The 26490-nt window shown below is 40.3% G+C and overlaps 1 protein-coding gene across 2 annotated transcripts in view; it reads left to right on the forward strand.

Annotated features, from left to right (window-relative positions):
- The window catches only part of LOC146002924 (lachesin-like), a 397885-nt gene that overhangs the window by 324930 nt on the left and 46465 nt on the right, over nucleotides 1-26490 (forward strand). For both annotated transcript variants that reach the window (XM_083141087.1, XM_083141081.1), the window contains exons 6-7: nucleotides 12120-12248; nucleotides 20128-20268. In XM_083141087.1, coding sequence (XP_082997213.1) covers nucleotides 12120-12248; nucleotides 20128-20268 — 270 coding nt within the window. The remainder of the gene's footprint in view (nucleotides 1-12119; nucleotides 12249-20127; nucleotides 20269-26490) is intronic.

A 26490-nucleotide genomic window follows, 5' to 3' on the forward strand; every position in this document is an offset into this window, starting at 1 on the left:
CAGACCAGGATATAACGATCCCTAAAAGCCCATCAAATCAAGTTTCTCCTCCTTAGGGTTGCCACGCGAAACGAAATATTAAGAGAGGGTGGGGGGAGATGCGAGTGCGGGCGCCCGTAAGAGACACGGTCGGCTGTGATTCATAAAAGAATATACAAAACTCTCCCGGAGAGGGAGGGAGGGACGAAATATGGTTCCCAAAGTGTTTTTCTCCTTCTGTTCCGGTTCCTTCTCTTCCTTCTGTCCCGAGGGGAAGAAAGGAACGAGTTCTCCAGGACCGTAATACTTACCTAGGTATATATCTGCGCGTGCATATGCCGTAGGATAACTGTTTTTAGCTCTGCAATAGCGATTCTGGAACAGGTCTTCTACTCAGTATAGTTCCGGTCATGCCATATATGACTTAAAATCACTAAAAAATACACTTAAGACCTGAATTTTCATTAGTATAGCCTTAAACATAAAAATGAATATACTCTAACTCTAAAAACTCTAATTTACAAATTTTTGTTTCTTTATTAGGTGCAAGATTAAACAACAGACGAGAGACGAGTAAAGAGTGTGAAAAAGTACATGTGACTTCTTGATAGCAGTGCCATCTACTGGGGCATTTTCGAATACTTCTCGTTCACTTCACTAGTCCAAAGTTTTATATAATTTATAAAAATCGTAAAAAAATTTAATATTGTCGGTCGAAATTTATCTTGGACAAAAGTGCTGTGTAAAGAAGCGAATTGCGCCGCTACTAAGTGATAGGATCTCACTCATGACACGTGTTCTGACATAAGTACGGAATGCCTTCGTTGTTAGGTTAGGCTTAGTTTCTCTATCAAGCCCAGATAAAATGGCAGTGTATTTATGAATACTAAAACTAACAAGTATGACCTAAGAACGAATGTATTCCTTACCTACATCAGAACACGATGTTGGTTGTTGCTTGTGTTATGAGAGATCCCTAAGCGGGGTAAAATATACCAAATGAACCAATCAAGTAAGTGTTCACAAAACAGTTTGGCATGTGACTATATTTTGAGCTATAATATAGGAACTAACAACACACCAGTCTTGAATATTTTTCAAGATATTTTATTTCACATATCGAAACTGTATCGAATGGACTTGTAGGTTCATTATCTCCTGTGGAGGCAACACATACGCTTCCATGCTTTCTCTACCAGTACTAGCTTACATAACTGTGAAAAATGTATTCCGTTAGCACCGCATGGTCCGTGCGTGCTAAATTAACTATAAAAAAATATTATCTTCATTCAGACCGTTAGTTATCAAACCAGTAGGCGAGAAAGTTACATCTATGTTCCACTTGTCGACATAGATAGCGTCAAATCGATGGCATAAATAGGCTGTTCCGGTCCCTCTACCACGGAATCACATCAACAATCCGATAATTTTCGTTACAGATTCTGAATTGAATCCAATTGGATTGTTTCTGTTGCTGGGTAACGTTCTATTAGTTTTGTTTTGATCGATATGATGTACCAAGTTGTCTACGAAAATAACAAATCCAAAATTCTTGACTTTTTCATGACTTTTCTTAACTTTCTTTCGTTTTTCTTAACCTTTAGTTATTCGACCCCTACTTAGGTAAAAATGGAATTAGCAATTATGAAAATATATATTTATTTCATAAAAATCCCCTACGAAAAGACCAGTTAAGATGAAAACTTAACAAGAGAAGCAGACTTGATGTATCTACGAATGCATCCTGGACTGCATTTGGCAGACTAGCAAGGCTCTGGCGTCTTGCGCCAGCATATTTTTAGGTGGTGCTCGTGTTGTGTCCCTACGGGTTTGTGATTGTACCTTCATCCATCTTAACTTACCATCATTCATCCTCATCTTCGTAATTAGCCAAAAGAAGCAGGAAAGTGACGTGAAATTAACTAAATCAATCAATCACCCAGTCAGTCATTGTGGTAGTAAAATTTCTTGACCAAAATAATAATTTCTTGACTTTCTATTGACTTCTTGACGTACTTGTAAATTTCTTGACTTTCATGACTTTCTTGACAAACTTTAAAAAAAAGGGGGGACGCCCGAAGTAAGCCCGCCTTCTCCCGCATACATTCGAGGGTATGCGCTTTAGTCCCGTTGCCTTTAAATAAACCAGGACGTCAGTTGACTGAATTTGATCGGTCTTTTTATAATAGTCTATAATATATAAACAAACAGAACATATAGATACCGGGTGGTTCAAAAGTCCCGGAACAGTCACATATCATGAGAAATACACATCGAATCGGAAAATGAAAAAATACGTGTTTAATAAGTGAAAGAAAGCTATTCAATGATATCACACTTGATTCCCCACCCTCACACTCTGGGGGTGGGGTGGGAGGCAACTGTGAAATTTTAAGTGGAAACCCCCATTTTGTATTGTAGAATCGGAAAGAGGACTTCATTTCGAGTCCAACGAGCTATCAATCATCCTCCTAGCTCAATTAGGAACGGAGATATGGCGATTTCAAATTTAAAATAATAATAATAATAATAATAAACTTTGAAATTTCATAAAACCCAAAATGTTTTCAAAGAGACGGTCTGCCCCTAATTGAGCTAGAGTGAAAGCGATTGCTGATTCGGAATCTGCACGTCAAGACCTTTCAATAGAATATATGGTAGACTCCAGGGGGTGGGGAATCAAGTGTGATATCATTGAATAGCTTTGTTTCACTTACTAAACAGCAATTTTTTCGTTTTCCGATTCGATGTGTATTTCTCACAATATGTGACCGTTCCGGAACTTTTGGACTACCCGATATACGAGGGGCGATCAGGTTGCTCTGACCCTAACATAGAAAGAGCGGCAATAGGGTTTCATTTTTTTTATTATTTTCAACATACTCCCCTGCAACTCCAATGCACTTTTCCCATCGGTGCTCCAACGCCTGGATACCTTGCAAAAAAAAAATCTTCCGACTTGTCCTCCAACCATGAGTCCACAGCCCTTATCACCTCAGAATCATCAGAAATATTTTGCCCACGAATGTCATTCTTCAAATGTTTGAACAAATAGAAATCACTGGGGGCCAAATCTGGGGAATAGGGTGAGTGGGGCAACAATTCGAACGATGCATCTGCTATAGCTGCCCTCGCAATGCGTGAGGTGTGGACAGGTGCATTGTCCTGGTAAAGGAGCACACCACGGGTCAACATCCCACGCCTCTTTTTCTTGATGGAATCACGTAATTTTTTGATTAGGTCACTGTAGTATGTGCCTGTGATGGTTTGGCCTCTTTGTAGATAGTCAACAAGAAGGACACCCTTGCAGTACCAGAAAATTGAGGCCATCACCTTCTTGGCTGACGTTTGCGCCTTGACCTTCTTCGTTGGTGGAGAATGTGAGTGTTTCCACTCCATGCTTTGTGATTTTGTTTCTGGGTCGAAGTGATGGACCCATGTTTCATCCATCCATAGTTACAAATCGGGCAAGGAAATCGTCTATATCAGCACGAAACTTGTCAAGAAGTTCTTGACTGATGAGCACTCGGCTGAGCTTCTGATCTGGGGTGAGGTTTCGAGGGACCCATCTTGCAGCATTTTTTTTCATTTGCAATTCCAGGGTAATTATGTTTTGCACAGTGCCATATGACAGGCCACACATCTCAGCAACATGACGGATAGTGACTCGACGATCCTTCAGCACGATATCGTGGACTTTGTTAATGTTTTCGGTTGTCATGACAGTTTTTGGTGCTCCACCTGCATCTTCATCCTCACACGACTCTCTCCCACAATTATACTCACAACACCATCTCTTCACCATACTGTATGAAGGAGCACTGTCCCCTAATGTATCCACCAAGTCCTTATGAATTTTGGATACCGTCCACTTCTTCTTCACAAAATATTTGATCGCCGCTCTCACCTCAGTTTTCTCCATTCTGGCACATTGACACAACTTCACTCAGTTAAACCCCTGTAAAAAGAAAACTGTACGTTACTTAGACTTGCTATTCAGAATGAAAGCATATAAAGGATCACTAAACAATAACAAAATAAAAAATCAATCATAACGTCATTCCTTCTATGCTAGGGTCGGAGCAACCTGATCGCCCCTCGTAATACATAGCCTGTGTACAGATAGGCAAATCAATAGGTGTCGCTACTGGATAAGCTGAATCCGAACATGAAATTGTTTTAACTCGCCCAAATAGTCTACACGAAAAACTAACACTTATAGTTATGTCAATACAATTAGTTACAGAAGAGAAAAAGAGAGAGCACAGGCACACAGAAAAAGAAAATAAGAGAAAAATTCCAAAAGGCTACAGGCGAATGTAGAAAATATTTCTGGAAGAAGCAATAAATATTCTGTAAGCATATGGGTCATATATTGTGCAGATTTTTCGACTTATTGAAAACAGCTTTTTAACATATAATATTCACAACAAGACAATTACAAGGGTTTGCTTTACGTGCATTTTGTGGTCAGATAAACTAATCAGGACTGGACCTTCAAAGTGACATCTGAACCATTGTAAATGGCAAACGATCTCTGGATCTTCGAAGTGGGATGTAAAGCACTGCACGACGTACCTCCACCGGGAAACGAACCCATAATGCTTTCATTATAAGGTGAAAGTATTGTTGTTTTTTTAAACAGAAGTATTTGTATTAACAGTGATTACATTAAGGGGATAAGCTTGTGAGAATTCATAACCTCGGGCGAAATTGTCACAAACATGGCCAATATTTGCCATAGCATCATCTCGCTTTGTATCCAATGTTATTGCCTTGTAACCAACAAGATTCGGATTCGATTACGGGCGTCAACTTACTTAAGTGTCCCGTAAATCTAGTCCCTAGACTTTGCTATTTTTTTTCACTATCTGGAAAAGGATTGCTAGATTTTCTTTTGTTCTTTTTAATTTCATTCTATAAATACTTTTGAATAATATTTAGTTATGTCTTTTGGGAAAGGGAAAAAGCCCCCGTGGCCCTCCCGCTAAATCAGCCAGTGTAGTGCACAGATATATGGAGAGTCGTGATTACCGAGCCGGTATGGAGTCTCCTGGGTTCGATTCCTTTCGCAGGTGATTTCAGGTCGCCCTGCTTAAGGCGGCTCTGCGGTTTACCTAGGCTCGAACAATATCGGTGCTGAGTCATAAAGGCATCGGAGCGAGGTGATGATTACATCACTTCCACAATGCCCCATGTCGTCAAGCTCCTACCTCCACACAACGGCCCCAGTGGCGGAGTGGTTAGCACATCGTGCTACGAAGCCAGGGGTCCCGGGTTCGAATCCCGGCCTGCGAATGGATGTTTGTGAGTGTCCATTCATCAATTTCATCACATCAGCACTTATCCCCATCTTCGCAAATTAGCCAAAAGTGGCAAAAAAGCGAAGTAAAATAAAGCAAATCAATCAAGAATCAAACTTACCTCCATACCTCTTTATAAACCTCACTAGATAGTGGAAAGGTGGAGGAATCAAAATGGAAAGAGGAAAATATCTTTAACATCCTGACTACCGATGCTGATGTCCAGTTGTTGATCAGATCCATTTTGTCGGAAACATGAGTTTGTAAACAGAAAGGGGGGAGGAGTCCCGCGTTCTACGCACCATTGAGTGGCTGATTCACTACCAGGCGGGCCTCTCGGATGGCGTAGTGGCAACGTCGTCGCCTTGTAATCAACGTGTCCCTGGTTCTATACTTCAGTGGACGCACATGGCACAGTGGTTCGGATCCTACTTTGAACTGTAGGTAAAGCCTCGGTTAGCCATTCTGTGCATAACGTGGACTTTTAAACAACAAAAAAATCACGACCAGGCCAATTAAGATGCAGGGTTCAAACCCTAATCTAGACTTCGGTGTTCTCTTCTGAGTATTCCTCCATCAACGTTACCTAATTATCTTTCAATCTCATTGCTGAAATCAGTTCGAAGAGTTGAAAAAGTTGAGAAAATTAATTTCACGTCCGAGCTCCGAGCACTTCCCTTGACCAACGCCAGTAGCTTTCACAGAAGAGAAACAATGTGACCGCTTCTTATGCAACCCGATTTTGACCGAAGTGATGTGGGTTGCAGAAGAGCGAGGATAAATCCTTGCAACGGAAACGCTCTGAAAAATCTAGGGACGTTAAAAGTTCAGAATACAAACGAGGAGACTGAAGTGTGCAGCTATGAATGTTAATTACAAATTCTCCATCCTCATCCACCCCGCAGCCTTTTTTTTTCAGGGGAAGGTAAGGGGCTGGGAGAAACGCTGAGTGCGAATCAATTTCATCAGCGCTAGAAGAAACAAAGAAGAATTAGTCTCACATTTCTTCATACTTCTTCCGCCTGTTCTCGACGAATCTGAATGTTTTGTTTTCGGATTTCGATAAGTGGCCAGTTTTAAGAAACACTGTCATCTGACTCGTAGAAAAACACCACACTTTGGCCCTCTACGTCTATTCCATAGAGTCGATATACACTCCTCAAAAAAAGTAGCGAAAAACACAAGGACATCCAGCAGAGACAAATACCATGTGTTGTTGCATTCCAAGGGTGCGCCTATCAACTAATGCGTAACATAACAATATTCCATACTTTTTTTTTAAATGCATATAAACACGGATAATGCAGTATGCTGCGGAGGCGTCAGTTGTTATGTACCACATATCAACTTTCCCATAATCTAAAACAAGCTTCAAATGTGCACATTTATTAGCTGTTTATCTCTGGAAAATGTTGCTACTTGTTATATGTGTACAAATGTTTTCATTGATTCGGGTTCTAATCCTGGCCTGGCCATGGATATTTGTGAGTGTCCATTCATAAATTTCATCATATCATCACTCATCCCCATCTTCGCAAATTAGCCAAAAGTGGCACAAAAAGCGAAGTAGACCCATTGTGTGTTATTTTCAATTCAGTCTCTTTTAGAAAAGGCAAACTGGTAATGGATGCGAAGTTATATAATTTGAATCTAAATATTTGTTTTAGTAACTATTTTGTTGTTGTGTTGTTGCATGGAGTTGTGCGTGTGTTGGCTCTACAGCAGTGATATTAATTACTATTTAGGTAACACCATTAAGCTCTGTTTCCATGTTTAATAAAACACTAACAATCCTGACCAAGGTAGCTTTTATTATAAAACACTATAAACGTAACGTTTCAACCCTCTAACAGGGCCATCTTCAGACAAAGATTCAAACTAAGATTAGACGCCGTTAGAGGGTGGACACATTACGTTCATAGGATTTTATTATGTAATTATGTAATGCCTTTGAGAGCATTTTTACTGTTTTGTTACTATTTAGTTTCGCCCATCGCTATAGTTAGGTAACACACAACGCCTCACAGGAAAGTGATTTACGTATTTCCCATTTTTTGCCTCTGACTGTACTAATTTGTACCTATAAGTATGTACTCCATTGCATACGTCAACATTTCGATTATGTTATAAAGAGTTAGCACAGAACAGCAAAATTCGCTGCCAATAGTCAACGTTAACTATTATAAATAACATTATGGAGATGAATTGTCTAGTTTTTTTCACATTTTACATCCCATTTCTGAATTTTTATGCTACTTACGACAACGAGGATGAAATCCCATTCGTTAAACTCTACAATTGTGCATTACTCTTGTACAATATGTACGGCAAAGTTAAAATGTAAATTTCCCAGTTCATATAGCACCGTGCCATGAAAGAACATTCAGGGGATGTTGGGGTAGGGCCCAACACATTCTCTATCTCGGCCATTTTTGAGGTGATGTGATCAGCACCACATCCGGCCGCCTTTATCCCCCAGGGTTGCACCACGGTACCCATTGATATGAGGCTGGGTGGGACCAGAGACGCTTTATGCGGAGAACAAGGCTGGAAAACATCCGCCCTTAGATCACTCATCCCGGAAATCGAACCCGGGTCTCCCCCGAAGCAGTCAGACGCGTTTTAAGGCGATATAAAATTAATAATAGTTTTACAAAAGCAGCCTCGAAATACCTATAGATAACGACAGGCCTGGATATGTGTATGAGTAGGCCCAGCGCTAACAACGCAGCAAGGCTTCCATATCTACACATTCAATTACAACTTTTTCGCCAAGTTATGCGAGTTGGTTAGTTATTTTCTTAATATTATTCATACAAATACGTATCTCATTCTGTTATCTTGTTGACATTTTGAAAGCAATATTCCACATTGAGTGGCCTCCTTTGCATATCGAGGCCAGGGCTGTAGCCCCCTAAGCCCCACTTATATCATAACCCGGACCTGCTCAAAAGCAATTTGGACCTGTCAACCTCGTTTCACCAAACGTAATACCAATAATATAAGACCGACTTCCATTCTCAATCGGTTCCTTTGTTAGACCAGTCTTTCAGTATTCCCTAAAATTCCGTTACACACACACACACACACACACACACACACACACACACACACACACACACACACACAAACATACATACATATATATATATATATATTTGCTAAAATCTTGTTTATAGGATTTCACAATCAATAAACCTTGACATAGTGACAAATTTTCATATATTAGATAAAGGGTAAAGCTATCCCCTGCGCATTGAACCGTGCGATGAAGTCAATAGGGAGTGTGCAGGTAGGCGACAGGATCAGCATCACGCTCCTGCCATTTTTACCCTGGGAACATAACACCCACCCAGCTACATGTTGATTAAGAACTAGATGAGCCCCAGAGCTGCTTATGCAGAGACATATTCGGAAATAATTAAATTGAGAATTTTATGTAATTTCAAACTTTTAATTCAACATGTTTATAAACAATTCTAGAAAGCGTTGAAATATTTAAATACATAAGTACCTAGGTATAAAAAACTAAATAGTTCTAGAATTCACACAGATGCATAACTTTGGTAAGAAAAAACAGGTGGCGTAGAAATTTGAGTAAGGATTCCTGGGTATGATTCAGTAAGAACTGTTAAAATGTAAAAAAGTAAAGTGCTCCCCTGTGCTTTTGCACCACGCCATCAAGGCGTATATGGGGTGTGGAGTTAGGGCCGCACATTTTTTTCATCACGGCCGAAGGTGAGGGTGATGTGATCAGCACCACGCCCCTGGCCGCCTTTACCCCCCAGGAGTTTCCTCCAGGTACCCACTTTATACGACGCTGAGTGGGCGCCGGAGCCGCTTGAATAGGTGGAAAAAGTCCCGGTTCTCCCCCGCCGGAGATCGAACCCGGGTTTCTCTCATGGTAGTCAGACACCCTAACGACTGAGCTACCGGGGCCAGCCAGTAAGAACTGTTGGTGTTTTTATTGATTGAGTTGTTGTTTCTAAGTCCACTTTATACACAGTAAGGCTAATCGCGTACCTGTGCACAAAGTGAACCGAAAACAAAATTTGAGTTTTGATATCCAGAAGTACATGATGAAATGCGTTGAATTTGAAGGCACATCGTGCCAATTTTGCACAGCAAATTTTTCAGTACTTAACATGCCAGGGTGGCAACACTGGAAGGTACACGCACGAGTATTGCGGGTACACGGGAAGGCTCTAAGCATCACATGTTGTACACTCCGGCGAAAGGGAATCCCCCACCTCCTCTCGATTCTCTGCACGTGACGTGGATTAATGAGTTTGAAGATTAATTTCTTAGCCAGAGCACCCCCACTCTCCTGCCTCCGCTACCCCTCCGCCGGACACAACAACTTTACTTCCGCCATCTTTCGGGAGATCGGAGTAATAGCTTTCTAAAGAGTCTCCCGCAACACGGATTCTCCATCCACTCGCCCGTCCCGGGGGCCAGGTTCAGAAAAGCATTAGAGAAGTATGCGGAAATCTTCAGAGATGAACTTGCACCGATTGCGGGGAAGTTGCCGAAGATTTCCAGCCCGATTCTGTCTCCCACTCCCCCCATCCTCTGGCCCCTTCCCTCCGGGCACTTAAACTTGGCAGAGGGCTGAAAACACGTACATATAATGAATTATTCATGCAGAGAGAAAAATTGACAAACGGATATTAGATGATTTTGCAATTTCCGACTCGGGATGAACAAAGCTGAAAGTACTTATGAATATCATCGCAGGCGTCATCATTCATCTCGCCGGGATGAAATCTCAACTCGGGTTCCAGCATTAGTTTTGACGGCGTCTGGAAACTTAAGAAGGAAAATAGCACGTTTTGTCAGCTTCGAGAAGGATGGACGCATGGTTCCTCTAAACCTCTCCTATGAAAAAGATATCGTGTTCCCAGACTTACGGTAGAAATATTTGTGAAATATAACTTCGAAAACTTACATAGGACATCAGTTCTTCAAAACATTCTGTAGCCCATCAGAACTATTTTCTTGGCGAATGTTGTTCCAGTTGGTAACACTGCTTGAACGAAGGTCCGCGCATGCGCAGGAACGCATCGCGTTTAGACAACTGCAAGACTCGCAGTCTGCCAAGAAACGTTGGCCGGTTCAGACGCGAATCGTGGCAGTGGACGTGTTCATCCGGATAGGTTCTATTCAGGAGAGGCAACGAACACTAACGCCTGTTCATTGAGGATCGTCATCAACCCTTGCCAGAGCGTCGCAGCATAATGTGTGGTGTCAGCCAATAGATAGCTTGTGGCTGAGTGTAGAACTACAAGTCTCCAGGTTGGAAGTGAAGCATCAGGACGCTAGACAATACTTTGCCAATGCAACCCCTCTGCTTCCACAGAAAGCAATCTGTTCCAATGAACGCATCGACGTCAGCGATTCGTGTGTGAATCAGTGAACTTTCCATGACAAACTGAGTGCGAACCCAGCCACTGATCAAGATAAGCTTTGGAGATTCCTGAACATGCGCGCTGTTATTCGGACCGCTTTATCAACTAACATCGGTGAATACAATATGAACCACCCTGTAGAATCAAATACAATACTACTAACATTGATAAGTTATCGAACAAATGTAATCAACTGTACAATAAATTCCAACATTACCAAGAGTGATTGCGTAATATATTGATGCCAAACTTTTATATTGGTTAACGATGGATATGGAAAATCAAATATATGTTGGCTTATTAGAGATTGGTTCTATACTTGCATGTAATATTAATTGGGCATAATCACTTTATTAATGCTTTTTACTTTTACTTATTTTGATAACGGTCAATCAACAGTGCATGATAATGTGCTAGCATGGCTGCCAGAGGTAATTTTCTTCTCTATAAAACGTAACGCGCGTAAAGCATCACTTCTCCAGTACTTACGTTAGTAACACGATACCGAAATTACAATAGTAGTAGTAGTAGTAGTAATGGTACTTCGGGTTGCCAGGACGAAACAAGTTGTGTCGTTTCTAACTTGGGCATGTTACACTGGGAAAATATGCACATGCTACTTTCGTAAATAGTTAAATGTTATTCTTTGATAGCAGCGTGTTACATTTTCGAATTTTTTGCCCGACTCTGCACTACAACTTGATTTGATATTAAAAGTTCAAAAGGTCAACGAAAGGGTATAACCTTTTCACATGCACGAAACCTATTTTACAGGATAAATATTTTTCTCTTTGTTTTAGAGAAATCTCTGTTGAAACAGAAGAATACGTTTTAAACTCTACGTTTAACCATTATGTTTTTCTTTGTTTCAATTAGGTATCTGAAAATGTACTGTCTCGTATTTCTGTTGAATACAAATATGTTGAGACCACATTTTGAATAACATTTTGAGGTCAAAGTTTGAATGAAGTTGGTGATCCAATGGCGTATGGAAGAAGAGAGCATTCTGCCAATAGGATACATTCTTTCTCCATCTGTAATGAATTGTTGTTAAGAGAAAATACGTTATACTTTTAAATATAAGTTAATACAAACATTTGTTGCTACCTACAATTTTCTCAAACAGAAACACATAGAAGTAGACTTCCATTATGATACGTTTGTATTTAAGTATATTCAACAAGAGGAGAACTGTTCCTACCAGTTTGCTGGGCACATTTTGCAGTTCTAGATCTTTGTCTTTTTATAGTGAACACACATTTAGTTCTGTTATTTCCAACATTCTCCATATCTTTTAGCATGAAAAATGTGTGTTTTTGTCACTCAAAATGAACTACTTAGAATTGTCAACTGATTTTTTAAATATTATAAAATGTCGATTTTTTTAAAAAAAAGTACAGCATTTAATCTCTTTATTGTTTCGTTGCAGTGAAAGAATTCGACGGCGAAGTCCTCCAGCTAAACAGCGTAACACGGACGGACATGGGAGTGTATCTGTGTATAGCGAAAAATGGAATACAGCCGACCGTCAGCAAGCGCTTCATCGTCAACGTCCACTGTGAGTATGCAGGGGCAGAATTCTCCTCTCAACTTCTGAGATTGTACCGCATGGTGCAAATTATTGGGAAAGGGCAATTAGTGCCTATAAATTCGCAATCTAGCAATTAGTATAGTCGTTGTTAAGTACACCGGACTGTTTTGAAACTTCTGCGAAGTTTATTATGAAGAAATAGTCAACGTTATTTCACGTGATCAGCACCACGCTCTGACCTCCATTCACTCAAGTGACCACTGCTTAGAGACTAGACTGATGCTTTACGCAGGGACGCATGTGGGAAGATCAGTTTTCAACGCATTTTTCTTTCTACTTCTTGACGCTTCTCAAATTCAAATAGTGAGAGACTGCTTCAGGTAGAAGTCCTTTCCTCCTTCACCTGTCGACTTCTCAGTCTCAAAGTAGTTGGTCTCTCTCTATGGTCCACAAGGAGGTGAGGGGGTGGGAGGGACACTTGACCTCCTCTAGAATGTGGAAACATTGTTTATTAAGTAGATATTTCTTTCTTATACGATTTGTATTCCTTTCTTTCCTTTCTCTAGATTGTACCCTCCCTTCTGGGGCTTAGGACTTATCTCTTTTTGCTTACTGTTGTTCTTGTTAATCAGATCTTTGAATCTCTTCCTTCTGTGACTACCTTTGTCCTTTATTCTCTTTGCATCTCTATATTCACTTATTCCTCTCGTTCTCTCTATCTCCTTAGATTTTCTTTCATCTCTCTTTCTCATTCTTCATTCACTTCTCTTATATCACATCTATTCTTCTCTGTGTTTCTGTTTACTACACCCACTCATTTTCTATTGATTTCCTCTTTTCTCACTCATTCTCTCTTCTAGCGTTCTCTTACTTCTATCTCTCTCTCTCTTCTTTCTGCTTCCATAAAATGACATCACACGATTCTTATAAACGTTTTAAGCACCCCTCCCCAAAATTACAAAGTTTTGTATGGGAAAACTTGCTAGTACAATTTTCTGAAAGCACATGTTTAATTTTTCCCTATTTGAGGTATGCTTTTGTCTTCGTATGGAACAAAATGAGAAAAAATCCATTCCTCGCAGAGTAACTTCGGAAATAGTTATGCAATTCCTCTGCAGATCGTAAGAACCTCAGGTCACAGTTACATAAATATAAGAAAGAACGAAGCCAAGGGAAATTTGCAATTCTCGATAAATATTGAAGGAAGTTGCAGCCGCCAACATTAGAAGTATTACAACTAAATTTACGCTTCGTTCATTCTCGCAAACTTGTTAAGCTGGGAGACGAGGAGAGAGATCCTCCATTCTTTTGTTTCACACTTTGGAAGACGCTGAAAATATTCAACAATAGACAGATGGAATTAACAGAAAAGTTGGCCTGTTGTTTGAAAAGCACTCAAGAGATTTGATTATTCATTTCTTTGTTCCACGAAGCAGAGATGGCAAGTTTAAAATCTCTTTGGCTCTTTGTCTTTTAAGTCGAAAAGATGTAAGGTTTTTGTTTCAGTAAAGGTGTCTAAATTTGAGGACCTTTTGTGAAAGAACATCCTCACAGTAAGAACGAAGTTGGTAGTGGAAAAGGAGACAAAGAGGTTGCTCCAGTGCCTTGGCTATTAGCACTATTTTTATAGGATCAATTCTGATCGAAGTTGTCTTCGTAATTTCGAAGCCAGAGGTCCCTGGTTCGAATCAAGGCACTGATGTTTGTTTCATCATCCACTTCATTCTCACACTTGCGATTTATCCAAATAATAAGAAATCAATCTGTAATAGTTGATAAAAATATCTTTATTGGGCGGACAGGTCCGCCCGCTATTCGTCCGTTTGTTTGGCCGTGAAAAAAACAATATTTATAAATCGAACATTATCTAAGAATATATATTATTTAAACAAAATTAAATATTAACGGACTGTTGACAGCTCAACAACTCATCCCATAAATAAGGCAAGTGGTAAATTACAAACGCGCAATATACATACTCTTGATTAATAAATACATAAATGTATATTGCAGCCAACAACCTAATAATATCGATTTACTGTAGTCAAAAACCCAACAATATCGATTGACTTTAGTTAACAACAAACGATATCGATTGATTATAGTCCACAACCCAACTATATCGATCGATTGTAGTCAACACCCAAAAATATCGATCGACTTAACTACAAAACAATATCGATCCATTGTAGTCCACAACTAAACAATATTGATCCATTGTAGTCCACAACCCAAGAATATCGATCGATTGTAGTCAACACACAACAATATCGATCGACTTGTGTTAATTACCAAACAATATCAATCCATTGTAGTCCACAACTAAACAATATCGATCCATTGTAGTCCACAACTAAACAATATTGATCCATTGTAGTCCACAACCCAACAATATCGATCGATTGTAGTCAACACCCAAAGATATCGATCGACTTGAGTTAACTACCAAACAATATCGATCCATTGTAGTCCACAACTAAACAATATCGACCAATTGTAGTCAACACCCAACAATATCGATAGATTGTATCAACATCCGAACAATATCGATCTACTGTAGTCAACAATAGTCAACAACCTAACAATATCGATTGTTCAGTAACTACTTGAAATTGAAAATTAAAATTTAGTGAACTCAAACTTCACCTTGAAACTATCTCATTTGCATTTTTATTTTCATTATTACAGAGCTTCCGCTTATCGTAATTGTAGCGCTCTCGCTTTAAGTGCGAGCGGTCCCAGTTGCGATTCCCAGTGGAGTTCCAAAATCTCCATATTCATCTAGTATCGTTAGAGAAATTGAGGATTTAGCCGAAAACGGCGGCGATGAAACACGATGTGATGACTACGCGTCACCCAACAAAAAGCTGCTTGGCCAGTTTTGACCCACAACAAACGCTACGGTTGTTTCTTATTTCTCTTATTATGCTTCATTTTCGGCCCCAGTCTAATCGCGACAATGAGAATAAATCAATCATTAAAAGATGTAATTGATGAAGAGATAGTGAGTAAGACAGGCAAACAACAGGGCAGAGAGAGAGAGAGAGTGTTTTGTTTCTAATTGATCCGGATATAAGCACAGCGTTGGCCTATTTACCATTACAGCTCTTTCAGAGACTGTTTCAATATAGAAAACAGGTCAAGTGTCTCCGTGCATCTGGAGGAGCACATAGACAGCAGATGCTTCCTTACGACGCAGCATTTCCCGATGCTTCTTGGGGGCCATCCTCGGGGTATTTCTGAAGCTAATGGTCAATAAGCATCGACGTTAAAAAGTTCAGTACTGGTGCTGTGGTAAAAACTGCGTTACACAGTACGCAAACACTTGTAGTTCGTTGAATTTTGTTTCCAGCGTGAAACATGCGGTCAATTTTCTTTCTCATTACATCATCATAACTGTACTTGCCGTCTTTGTATATGGGGTCTGACAAGCAATGATGCGTTCGGTTGTATTCGGCTGACATCGTTTACTTTCGTGTCTCAAGGAGCCGAACGCTGCTCGCGGGAAAACAAATGAGTGTCGGATTTACCGCATGTTGCCAAACCTACTGCAAGCGCATAACTTTTAAGGCAGCTATCATTAAAGACACGATAGAACAACAAGATGTAACAAGAACAGAGCACACAAACAGGTAAAGACGTTCCTTGTCCAGCGTTTATTTCCCACTAAGTTCATTGCTGGTGTTTCAATGTAGTCTACAGCCTTAATGCAATGAAACTTAAAATTTATCGGATGGGCATTGATAGCGATGAAACTAAAACGATACAAAACTACAAGTACCTTTAAAAAAAAAACAAGTACGGTGAAATATCGGTCGGAACGTTCCTCGCAACCACTCACACACAGAGTACGGTAAACATCGCGGAGAAAATCCGTGCTCGCTTGTCCTGCAAAATAAAATCCAGGTCATGCGCGCCAGGATGGAACTTTCTGTTTCGGGGACAGGAATGCGGCCAGAGCAAGGTATGTGCCGCCGCCCCCTTTCCTTATTAAAGATATTCGAGAGAGCGAGAGAGAATTTAACAGCGTTGCGCAGGCACAAAAGACATTACTTCCAAAGCGGTGAGCGGCTTTTGGTGGGTCACGGAGCGTGAACTGGCAACACTGCGGTGCCCTGACAGGGGGAAGAGGGGGTCCTAGCCCCCTCCTCCTGAATTTCTCGATTTTTTTATCGCCAGCGCTTATGTTCTAGGGTTCTACGCGGTGGTTGACGGCAGCTTGGGTTTTTTGGTGGATTACGAAGCTATTACGCGACCTGATATAGTAAAAACATATGAGATTTTGCTACATTGGTATTTATTGCATTTCGGGAGAGAATGGAATAAAGTTTTTGTACCGATACTATTTGTATATAACTGCCGTTTCCACCAGTACTAATATATACACAGTATGTCCATGCTGCTAACACATTTCTGACCTCCTTTACATGCGTCTTCTGGTACCATATCCCTACAGCATGAACGAAAAGTTGCACAAATTTGAACGCACCATTAGAATGGTAAAGTTCCACGTGCATATAACACCGTCCCGTGAAGGCACATTTAGGGGATGTGGGGGTAGGGCCCGACACATTATTGATTTCGCCCATTTTGGAGGTGATGTGATCAACACCACGCTCCGGTCGCCTTTACCCACCAGGGTTGCCCCAGGTACCCATTGATTTGAGGCTGGGTTAGCCCCAGAACCGCTTTATGCGGGAAAAAGGCCGGAAAAATTCCAACCTTGGATCACCCACCCCGGGAATCGAACCCAGGTCTTCCCCGTGACTGTCAGACGCCCTATTGACTAGACCACCGCAGCTCTTAGAATGAATTTACGAAATTATTTTCTTGACGTTCAGAAAATATAGGAAATACATCTGGTAATGCATCCCAAAGGTGTGCGTTTAAAGCGCGTAAAGAGAATACGACACGCTCTAGATTAAGGATGATACAAAGACTCAGGGTCCTTGTAAAAACCGAGACAAGAACGAGACTTAGTGCGACACTCTCGGTCTCGTTCGAGACTTTGGTACCTAAACCTACTTAACTTTACTATGATACTTCTTCAGACACAACATACATATATCTTCCTGATTATTTACAAACACGTCATACATTTTGATTACGTTAATTGCAAAGTCAATCTAAATGTGGCAATTTTAATATCTCTGTTGGGTGGTAGCATATATTCAGGATAAAAAATACGTTTTTAGAGATCGTAGTCGAGGCGACAACGTTTTTTGGAAAACATGTTTGACTCAATAACTTCTATACACTGTAAATGTTGATGTTTGCACTACATGTACATCGAGACCGAGGTAGGCACAAAACAGATGCTGACAGACACGAGATCGAGAATGAGATAGATGTTTATGTTCTACATGGCGGTGCGGACTGTATAAAATACCTCAGAAGATTGTGTTTTGTTTATGGTCTGTAGTTTGAAATAACAGTGGCACATTAAATAGAGGAATAGATAATACAAATTTTCTTAAACTCGATACCTCGAGTAAATTGTCACAAAACAGACGTAAGATAAGACTGAATTACAGTATCGAACATGAATCAACCCGCATTCTGACAACACAGGTAAGTAGTACGTTCAGTAGAGGAGAATAAGTGAGTACCAATTATACCTACCGCACCATAAAAAAATCTTGCTTTACACGCTTCGGCGATTAAGAAATGATACCCTCTGACGAAAAAAAATATAATATGAGCACAAACAACCCATTAATATGGAAACAGTTAATTCTTCACCTACCTTATCATCGTGTCGCCTTCTGCAAGCACCACTCGCAGTAATACAGTGATGGATGTCTTCTGTCTGTTCCGTTCACTCTCATTCATCTGAAATGAATTTGAAAGGAAATCAGTTATAACGCAGCATAAAAACTAATGAAGTAAGAGCAATATTTGTGGATTTTTGGGATGTTTTTATCACTTCATCTATTTACATGGTGTAATACTGTTGGCATGATGCTGAGATATCTATTTGAAAATCTACACGAGAAAAAGGATACATCTGTAAAGTTTGAATGGGACCAATGGTTACCGCCGTAGCCGACATGGCATACATTATCTCATTTAAGTTTCTGCTACGTTACATGTACATGCAATACAAATTAGATATACGTATATACATATATCCTGAAATAATGAGCTTTCGTTTGTAGCATTATATGTGTTGCCTAAATTTTAATACGCTTTTCTTTGTGGAATTATGTGTGTTGCCTAACTCTTAATGGGCTTCCTTTTGTGGCATTATGTGTGTTGCCTAACTCTTAATGGGCTTCCTTTTGTGGCATTATGTGTGTTGCCTAACTCTTAATGGGCTTTCTTTTGTGGCATTATGTGTGTTGCCTAACTCTTAATGGACTTTCTTTTGTGGCATTGTGTGTGTTGCCTAACTCTTAATGGGCTTTCTTTTGTGGCATTATGTGTGTTACCTAACTCTTAATGGGCTTTCTTTTGTGGCATTATGTGTGTTGCCTAACTCTTAATGGGCTTTCTTTTGTGGCATTGTGTGTGTTGCCTTACTCTTAATGGGCTTTCTTTTGTGGCATTGTGTGTGTTACCTAACTCTTAATGGGCTTCCTTTTTTTGGCATTATATGTGTTGCCTAACTCTTAATGGGCTTTCTTTCGTGGCATTATTTGTGTTGCCTAACTCTTAATGGGCTTTCTTTTGTGGCATTATGTGTGTTGCCTAACTCTTAATGGGCTTTCTTTTGTGGCATTATGTGTGTTGCCTAACTCTTAATGGGCTTTCTTTTGTGGCATTATGTGTGTTGCCTAACTCTTAATGGGCTTTCTTTTGTGGCATTATGTGTGTTGCCTAACTCTTAATGGGCTTTCTTTTGTGGCATTGTGTGTGTTGCCTAACTCTTAATGGACTTTCTTTTCCGGCATTGTGTGTATTGCTAAACTCTTAATGGGCTTTCTTTTGTGGCATTGTGTGTGTTGCCTAACTCTTAATGGACATTCTTTTGTGGCATTGTGTGTACTGCCTAATTCTACGCTTCTGCTCAAGACTTTTGTATTGAAGTTCTCTCATCGCCGTCGAGTTAGGCAACACGCAACGCATAGCAGGGAAGCCAGTATTTCAGAATTTAGGTGTCTCAATTTTTGATCTAGGTGACTGTACGTAATCGTAATAAATATCTTTATCATGTATACTGTATGGGAGAGTACAGTTTGATGTGGAATTCATAAAGTTATAATTTAAGGTCAGGGAGAATTCCAATATGTAAAATTCGGCTTACGGAAAAAATGGACGAGAAAGGTCCGATAGATCATAGGCAACGACTGTTATCGGCATTTAGTGGTGATGGCGGTGGAGTGCAGTTTATTATCACATGTATTTCAACGATATGAAAGGATAGATGGATGGAAAGAAAACTCTCTCTTTCTCTCTGTTTCTATATATTTCTACTTACGTATCTTTCTCTTCCTTCTCATTTCTCTTTACTATTATTTATCTCTCACTCTCACTCTCTCTCTCTCTCTCTCTCTCTCTCTCTCTCCACGCGTGTCTATTTCTCCCTTACCCTGACTTCTTTCTCACGTACTCAAGACAACTAAATACAATTCTGTTAAAGGTTCCTTTACATGCGAAACCTAATTTCGACTGGGCCTTAAATATCAGTGGTTGTCTGCCTTTATCGGTCATGATTCAGATGTTGCTCCAGTACGGTTTTAACTATAATAGGTGTGATTTCTGGCTATATTATCATCATTATTGGATGAACATTGGGTGTGAAGAATGTGTCACACTTAATGGAGGGAGGCATAACACCCATTTAGCGCTGCCTGTTCGATGGATATATTCTTCATTAAATATACATGCACGTAATCATTCATTACTACAAATGCATTTAGTTTGTGCACATGTTTCTTAATGGTTTTATTTCTTCCTGTTCCAGTTCACCCGCTGATCAAAGTGCCCAATCAGCTCGTCGTGGCGCCCGTCAACAGCAACGTCATCATCGAATGCTACGTGGAGGCTTCCCCCAAGGCCATGAACAGCTGGTACAAGGACACGGGACTCACCAACAATCAAATGAGTAAGAGACGGTTGCATTGCTTTCTCCTGTATTGTTCAGTGATATTGAATATGTCGAGTTCCTTCCTTGAGTAGTCGGTCCATTATTTCTCCATCGAAGGTTGAGAGGTCGAATCCCGAACTACACATTGGAACATGTGAATGCTTGGTACTGAGCTAATCACCTTTCATCCTCATCGCCTTGACAGATAATCAACACGAAAAATAAAATAATGCGACTTGTACAAGTCGAGAGGATAAAGCTATTTTATGATCGTATTGCTGTGGTGGTCAACTCGCACACCTCCCGCAAGTATTCACGCCACAGGGGAGAGTTTTACATTTTTACAGCTTTTCTTTATTCTTTAAGTTTCTTTTCAAACTGAATTAATTCAAAAAATTAATGAATTGTTTGTATATAGAGAGAACATACAAAAATAAAGAAATATGCCTTAACAAATATTCGAACAAAAGTATCCTGGTTTTAAAAACCATTACACTTACTATCAGTGGCGGCGATTGGGTTCCAAAACTGGGGGGACAAGGTACCAAAACTGGAAGGGGGGCAAGAACAGTTTACTTCCCCTTGGTAGATAAGGTTTAGCATAGTGTGAGAGCAAAAGTGGAAAAAAGGGGGGTAGGCAACTGCCCCCCCCCCCGCCGCCACTGCTTACTATTCTTCACGGATATCAGTTGTTTATTTGATCGTCAATTGAATTTATACTATGTTGCTTTTCTGTCTCTTAGGATAATAATGAGTATGGACACTAATCATAGGGCCCATGACTCGAATCGACAATCTTCGATGGCGGAAATTGTGACCACCGAGAATATGATCCTTAAGGAATGATATCATTACACTGGTTAATTTGAAACGCCTGAGGCTGTCTAGGACGAGACGTGCTCATCATCTGGAGGGAAATCCTCATGAGGGAACACCTCATCCTCACCGTCCAGAAGACTTGTGTTGATGAAGGCATGTGAGAGTAAGGGCGAGAGCAGGTCGTGAAGGTGAAGATTTAGGGAGATTGATTTAAAACGAACACATCTGTCTATGACTGGCTTCCATGGCAGAGACATCACCGTAACGCACTCTGAAGCCCGGGGTCGAACCCTTGCTTTCTGTTTCGGTTTTTAACAACGCTTTTCAGCCTCTTGGCGACGATGAGGATGAATGATGAAATCGATGATGCCTTAACCAATATTCGTAGGGCGTTATTCTGAACACTACCTCCACGGAGGCTGGCATTGATGCATCATTGTTCTTGTCTCATCATTCATTTCTCCACTTAAGCATCCATCGTCACAATTAAGCCAAAGATAAGAAGAAAGCAGCGTGAAATAACATGCAAGTAAATATAAAATAGAAAGATTCAGCTATGAAGTATATGTAGAAGCATGGTGTCTGCCGATATATCTTTCAGTCTTCCAAGCGACAGGGAGCTTCTCCGATGGCGTAGTAAAATCTTTGGGTATCTGGACGTGTAAGGGGTGACCTTCTTGTTAGGCACCCAAACGTCAACCTCACTTCCCCGTAGTACATCCCGGTAGCTGCTTCTTGCAGGAAAACAAGGCTCTGGCGCCTGGATCTACAGCCTAATCCTCTGTGGGGCTGTGTTGTCCTGTGTTTTGTCCTCAATTATGCTGAGCGCCCCTTTAAAGCCACAGCTTTTATAAGGTATGGAGACTTTAGTCCCCAGAAACAGGTAGTGATGTAAGTTTCGGTAAAAGGCTGGGTCCGGTACAATGTGACGGGCGCAAACAATCAACGTGCTGCCGCACCCACAAGGTTTTAATTAAATTTCAAGGAGTATCTGTTTCGATTCCAGTGGCAGTACATTGCAGATCTGTACAAGCCCCAATTTAAACTGTAGCTCCGGTCCCGATGAACCCCATCCCAGGATGAAACAATCTTTTCTCCTACAGTGCGTTACCATCTTGAAACCGAACCCAACCACAAAATCAGGTGCTGAGGCCCAGCTGTACGAAAGGGGGTGGCAGACACCCAAACCATGCAATAACACAACAGCAGGAGATAAAGCATGCCTATTAAGTAGGCAAATAAATAAGGCTTATGCCCCCTTTCCTTGCATGGTCCCTACCACGCAAGCTCAGTGCGACGCAGCAGTTTAACCAGAAGAGGAACGGGCACGCCATGGGCATTCATTTGCAGCTCGCAAGGGGGGCCACGGGAGGAAAAGGATTTCCTATTGAATTATTAGTTTACTCTGCACGAAATTTTATTGCTCTTTTCCTCGCAGAAGGGAGGGGGGTCTCTTGCAATTAGGGTTGCTTTAATTATATGTAAATGGGATTCGAGAATAGCCTCCAGGCTTAGTTGGACATTGTTGGGTGTCCCTCTCTTTTTAAACAGAATTAAATCTCTTAATTGTTGAACATCTTTTCTCTATTGTTGTCTTCGGATGTCCAGTGATATTTTTCTAATTTGATTTCTGTATAGGATAATAATATAATTTTGATTTATCGTGTGGAGCAGTTAATTCATCAATTTCAAAATTTATTATGTAACACATACAAATAAGTCGGAGTTATGTTTACGGCAAGAGTTGCATGATGGTTTCTAAAGGATGATTAAGATAACTTGGATTGGCAATGTTCAACTACATAAATAGTGAAAATGCTCACAATTTTAAGCTCTGTTTACTGCAAGAAGTGCATAAGCGTTTCTCTAGGATATATTAAGAATTAAATTGTACTCCAGTCTGGGGAAAACTATCTAAAGTTTGTCCTATCACGTTAATGCATGAAAATAGGTTGCCATTGGTCCGAATGACATGCTAGTACTTTCTACGTCACGTCCAAAGTAGAATATGAGCTCTTGATTCGTACAGAAATGAACAGATCCGTGCATTATTAATTCACGGACTTGTGACTTGATGTTCAAGGCCTAACGTACTCAACTTTTCACATCCACATGAAATTTCCAAAGAGGGTACAAGTTGACACGTTTGTGCGAGGTTCAACAATAGAATATTAGTAGCAGTAATATCAATATCTCAATAAATGAACAGCATGAAACTCTATAATGGTATACAAATGACACCTCTCAGAGCGCGGAAAATATTAAGATTTGTAGTCAATGAAACTCAGAACTAACTTTTGAAATAGATTCAGGTTAGTCCTCCACACTAACCTCACCCGAACGAGCACCAAGGTATCTTGGGACCATGCACATAACAAAAATCAACATTGAAATAATCACACAAAATGGCAAATAAGCAACTACAAACTCCTCAGCATGTGCCAGGGTGTAACGAGTTGTGTATAGCAAGAGAGCCGTAAGGTGTATTGCACTCTACACACAGGTCCCCCACACGAACCACACCCCACCGAGCACCAAGGAGAATCTAAACAAAGCACATTCGACATCTATACACTTCAAACAGCAAATGAAAAATGGTTCAGAATTTGGCCGACTGGCCCGTATTTATACTCTTTTGTCGCCACAGACGACTAGTATCAGAATGGAAATTATATACGCAAAAGCGCGTAAAAACATTAATACATAATAACAAACTGCACAAAAGACACAGCAACAGCACAAAATTATACAGTGCATTTTGCGATTAAAACATTCTTTAAATAACTCAAAACTTTACCAGAAAACTATAAAAACTACTAATTTGACGTCAGCAACAAGATTAATATATACAAGGTGGGACTGTGTACTTCAACAGTCTGACGTCACTCAAAGATTTTGAAAGTAAATAAAATATAGAAATAAATTTAAATCTGTAGCACAAATGGAACGTAAATTACACAAAAACAATAGCATAAATTATCGCGTGCATATCACGGGATATGTCCTTTCATTTCCACCGAAAAACATACACACGATTCCATGGTGAACCAAACACGTCACGTCAAAATTCTTACATCGAGTAATGTGTTTGTGTTAATCACACACAGATACGGCACCAGCACAACAGTTCGGCACAATCACAACGTGCAAGGGCAAACTTCTCCCAACTAAAAAGAGCGCTGTTCATAAGTCTGTAGTGGGAAAATGAACATGCTCTTGATCTCGGCGCAACCACAAGGGGGGTCCCATTAAGGACATATCAAAGTATTGAAAGAAAATCACTTGCAACAAAATTTCGAACAGGAAAATCGAAAGGAATCGATTTTATTGCCCAATTTGTAATAGGAAAATAAAGTTCAAATTGGGGGAGGGGGGGCCAGATTCTGAACATGATAGTCACCTTGATGATGCCCCCTTTAGATATTATTCTTCAAAATACAATACAATAGCGGATTATTAAGTAGGTTATGCCCAAGTAATAGTCTTAACAATAGTGTCACATGGCTAATTTCTGTATGAGATCACTCACATATTTCCCAAGCAGATTCCTCTCTGTAAGAGGCAATTTCTAACCTACTGTACATCTGACTGATCTCTATTTTCAAATTAATTTATTCCCTATTAATTCCTTTTATTGGTTATTAGCCATCACTCAATGTCTATTTGCCAAATCATGCTCCTCTTTTATACATTTCGAGGTTCTTGCACAGGAGCGAGCCCAAAAAAATATTTCCGGGAGGGATTTTTACAAGACGGTTGTTTGTTTATCTTCCCCCCCCTCTACTCTCTCCACGTGAATTGAAGGCTCAAGGGAAAGAAACAGGTAATTGGTGCCATTTCCTGCCATGTTGAACCTTTGCTGGACTTTACAACAGCATTTATATCTTTTCATACATTTCACACTTCCATTCATCAAAGCATATGTTTCTTGTAATACGTTTCAATTAAAAGTTAACTTTTCTGGGGTTTGGCGACATGTCAGATGAATGAACCAATTGAAATTACAAGAAGGAAAATACTAGCGTGGATTGAAAATTACCTTTTTTGAAAATCAACATCAAACGTCTGATGACAATTTCTCCATTTTCTGCAAAAGGGAAATCAAATTAGTTCTTGCGTACTCTGCACGAGAGTTGTTCAACTTTTCGAGCTATTCATATTACGTGAGTGAGTTTCAAGTTTAACAAACTTTTCATTCCAATACAGTGCAGTCTGCTGTATGCCTAAGAACTCTTCTCCATCTGTAGGCAAGAAATAAAGATCGTGTTAAATATTGCGACATACTGTACCATGGAAGTTCATTTTCCATGTTTCATTATTAGTAATATTATTTCGAAGATATTTCACGAAGGGCAGGAGGACACTGAACTCAAAAACTATTCTCTCGCTGAGCTCTTGCTGAGCGTATTTTAAACGTTACTTATATATCGTAGAGATTAAGTAAATAGCTTTTACTACAGTTATTTAGTTCCTAATCAAAATGTTAAACTTCATATTTCCAATGGTTTCTCTCAAACAACTGACCTCTTGTACAGTCATCTACACTAAAAATCCTGTAATACGTATCAGCAATGCGTTGTGCGAGTTGCTTAACTCTATGACTAGCGAACGTCGATACCAAATTTGGCAAATTGCCGTAAAGTTAACCAGCACACACAACACGCCTGCGGAGAAGCAGGTATTTCAGGATATAGGTGTCCAATATTTATTGCCGGTGATTGTACTTACATTTAGTTTCCTGCCTGGAAAATCAACATAGCAGAAGTGTGTGTAGGGTGGGGGCACCTTCATCACAGGAAATGGAAAAAACGGTAACACCTAATAATTACGAACCGTAAAAAGGCTACCGTTAAGCATGGTCATTGTTAGAACCAGGTACAGCACGACCAGAAACTAATCCACGGCTTTGCTCGAGGCAGACTTGGTGCTCTTGAACGAACCCTCTCTTGGCACAGTTTACAAACCTAACCATTGACCTCCTTCTTTTTCTTCTATTCCTCCCACCTCTGGCAACATCGACTCACTTCCCCAGCCAAGGTGGCTGAACCGTTATTCCCGAAACGACGTCGCTGAGCTGGGAGGCAAAAATCGGAAATCGAACCCCGGTACGCCGGGAAACATTGTCGGCAGAGCTAACAGAGCGGAGGAGGCGGCGTCTGAAAAAAAAAATATAGGTTAAGCGAAGGAGCACAGATTTAGGGAATTAGAGAAAGGAAAAAATTCACGGAGAAGGCAATGTTCTTTATGACATCAGCTGCTGCGTCCTTCGAAGCAGAGCGGATGTAGTTCGGCTCCAGGAAATAGTCCGTGTTCGATCTGACGAAAACTAACACCCCTTTTTACACATGTGAAAGAGGAGCAGAATGGCTAAAGCTGAACGAGGATTGCACTCAGATTCTGATAGTTTTTTTAAACGGTACT

Source organism: Lepisma saccharinum, chromosome 1 (genome assembly GCF_977018435.1).
Source record: "Lepisma saccharinum chromosome 1, izLepSacc3.1, whole genome shotgun sequence".
NCBI lineage: Eukaryota > Metazoa > Arthropoda > Insecta > Zygentoma > Lepismatidae > Lepisma > Lepisma saccharinum.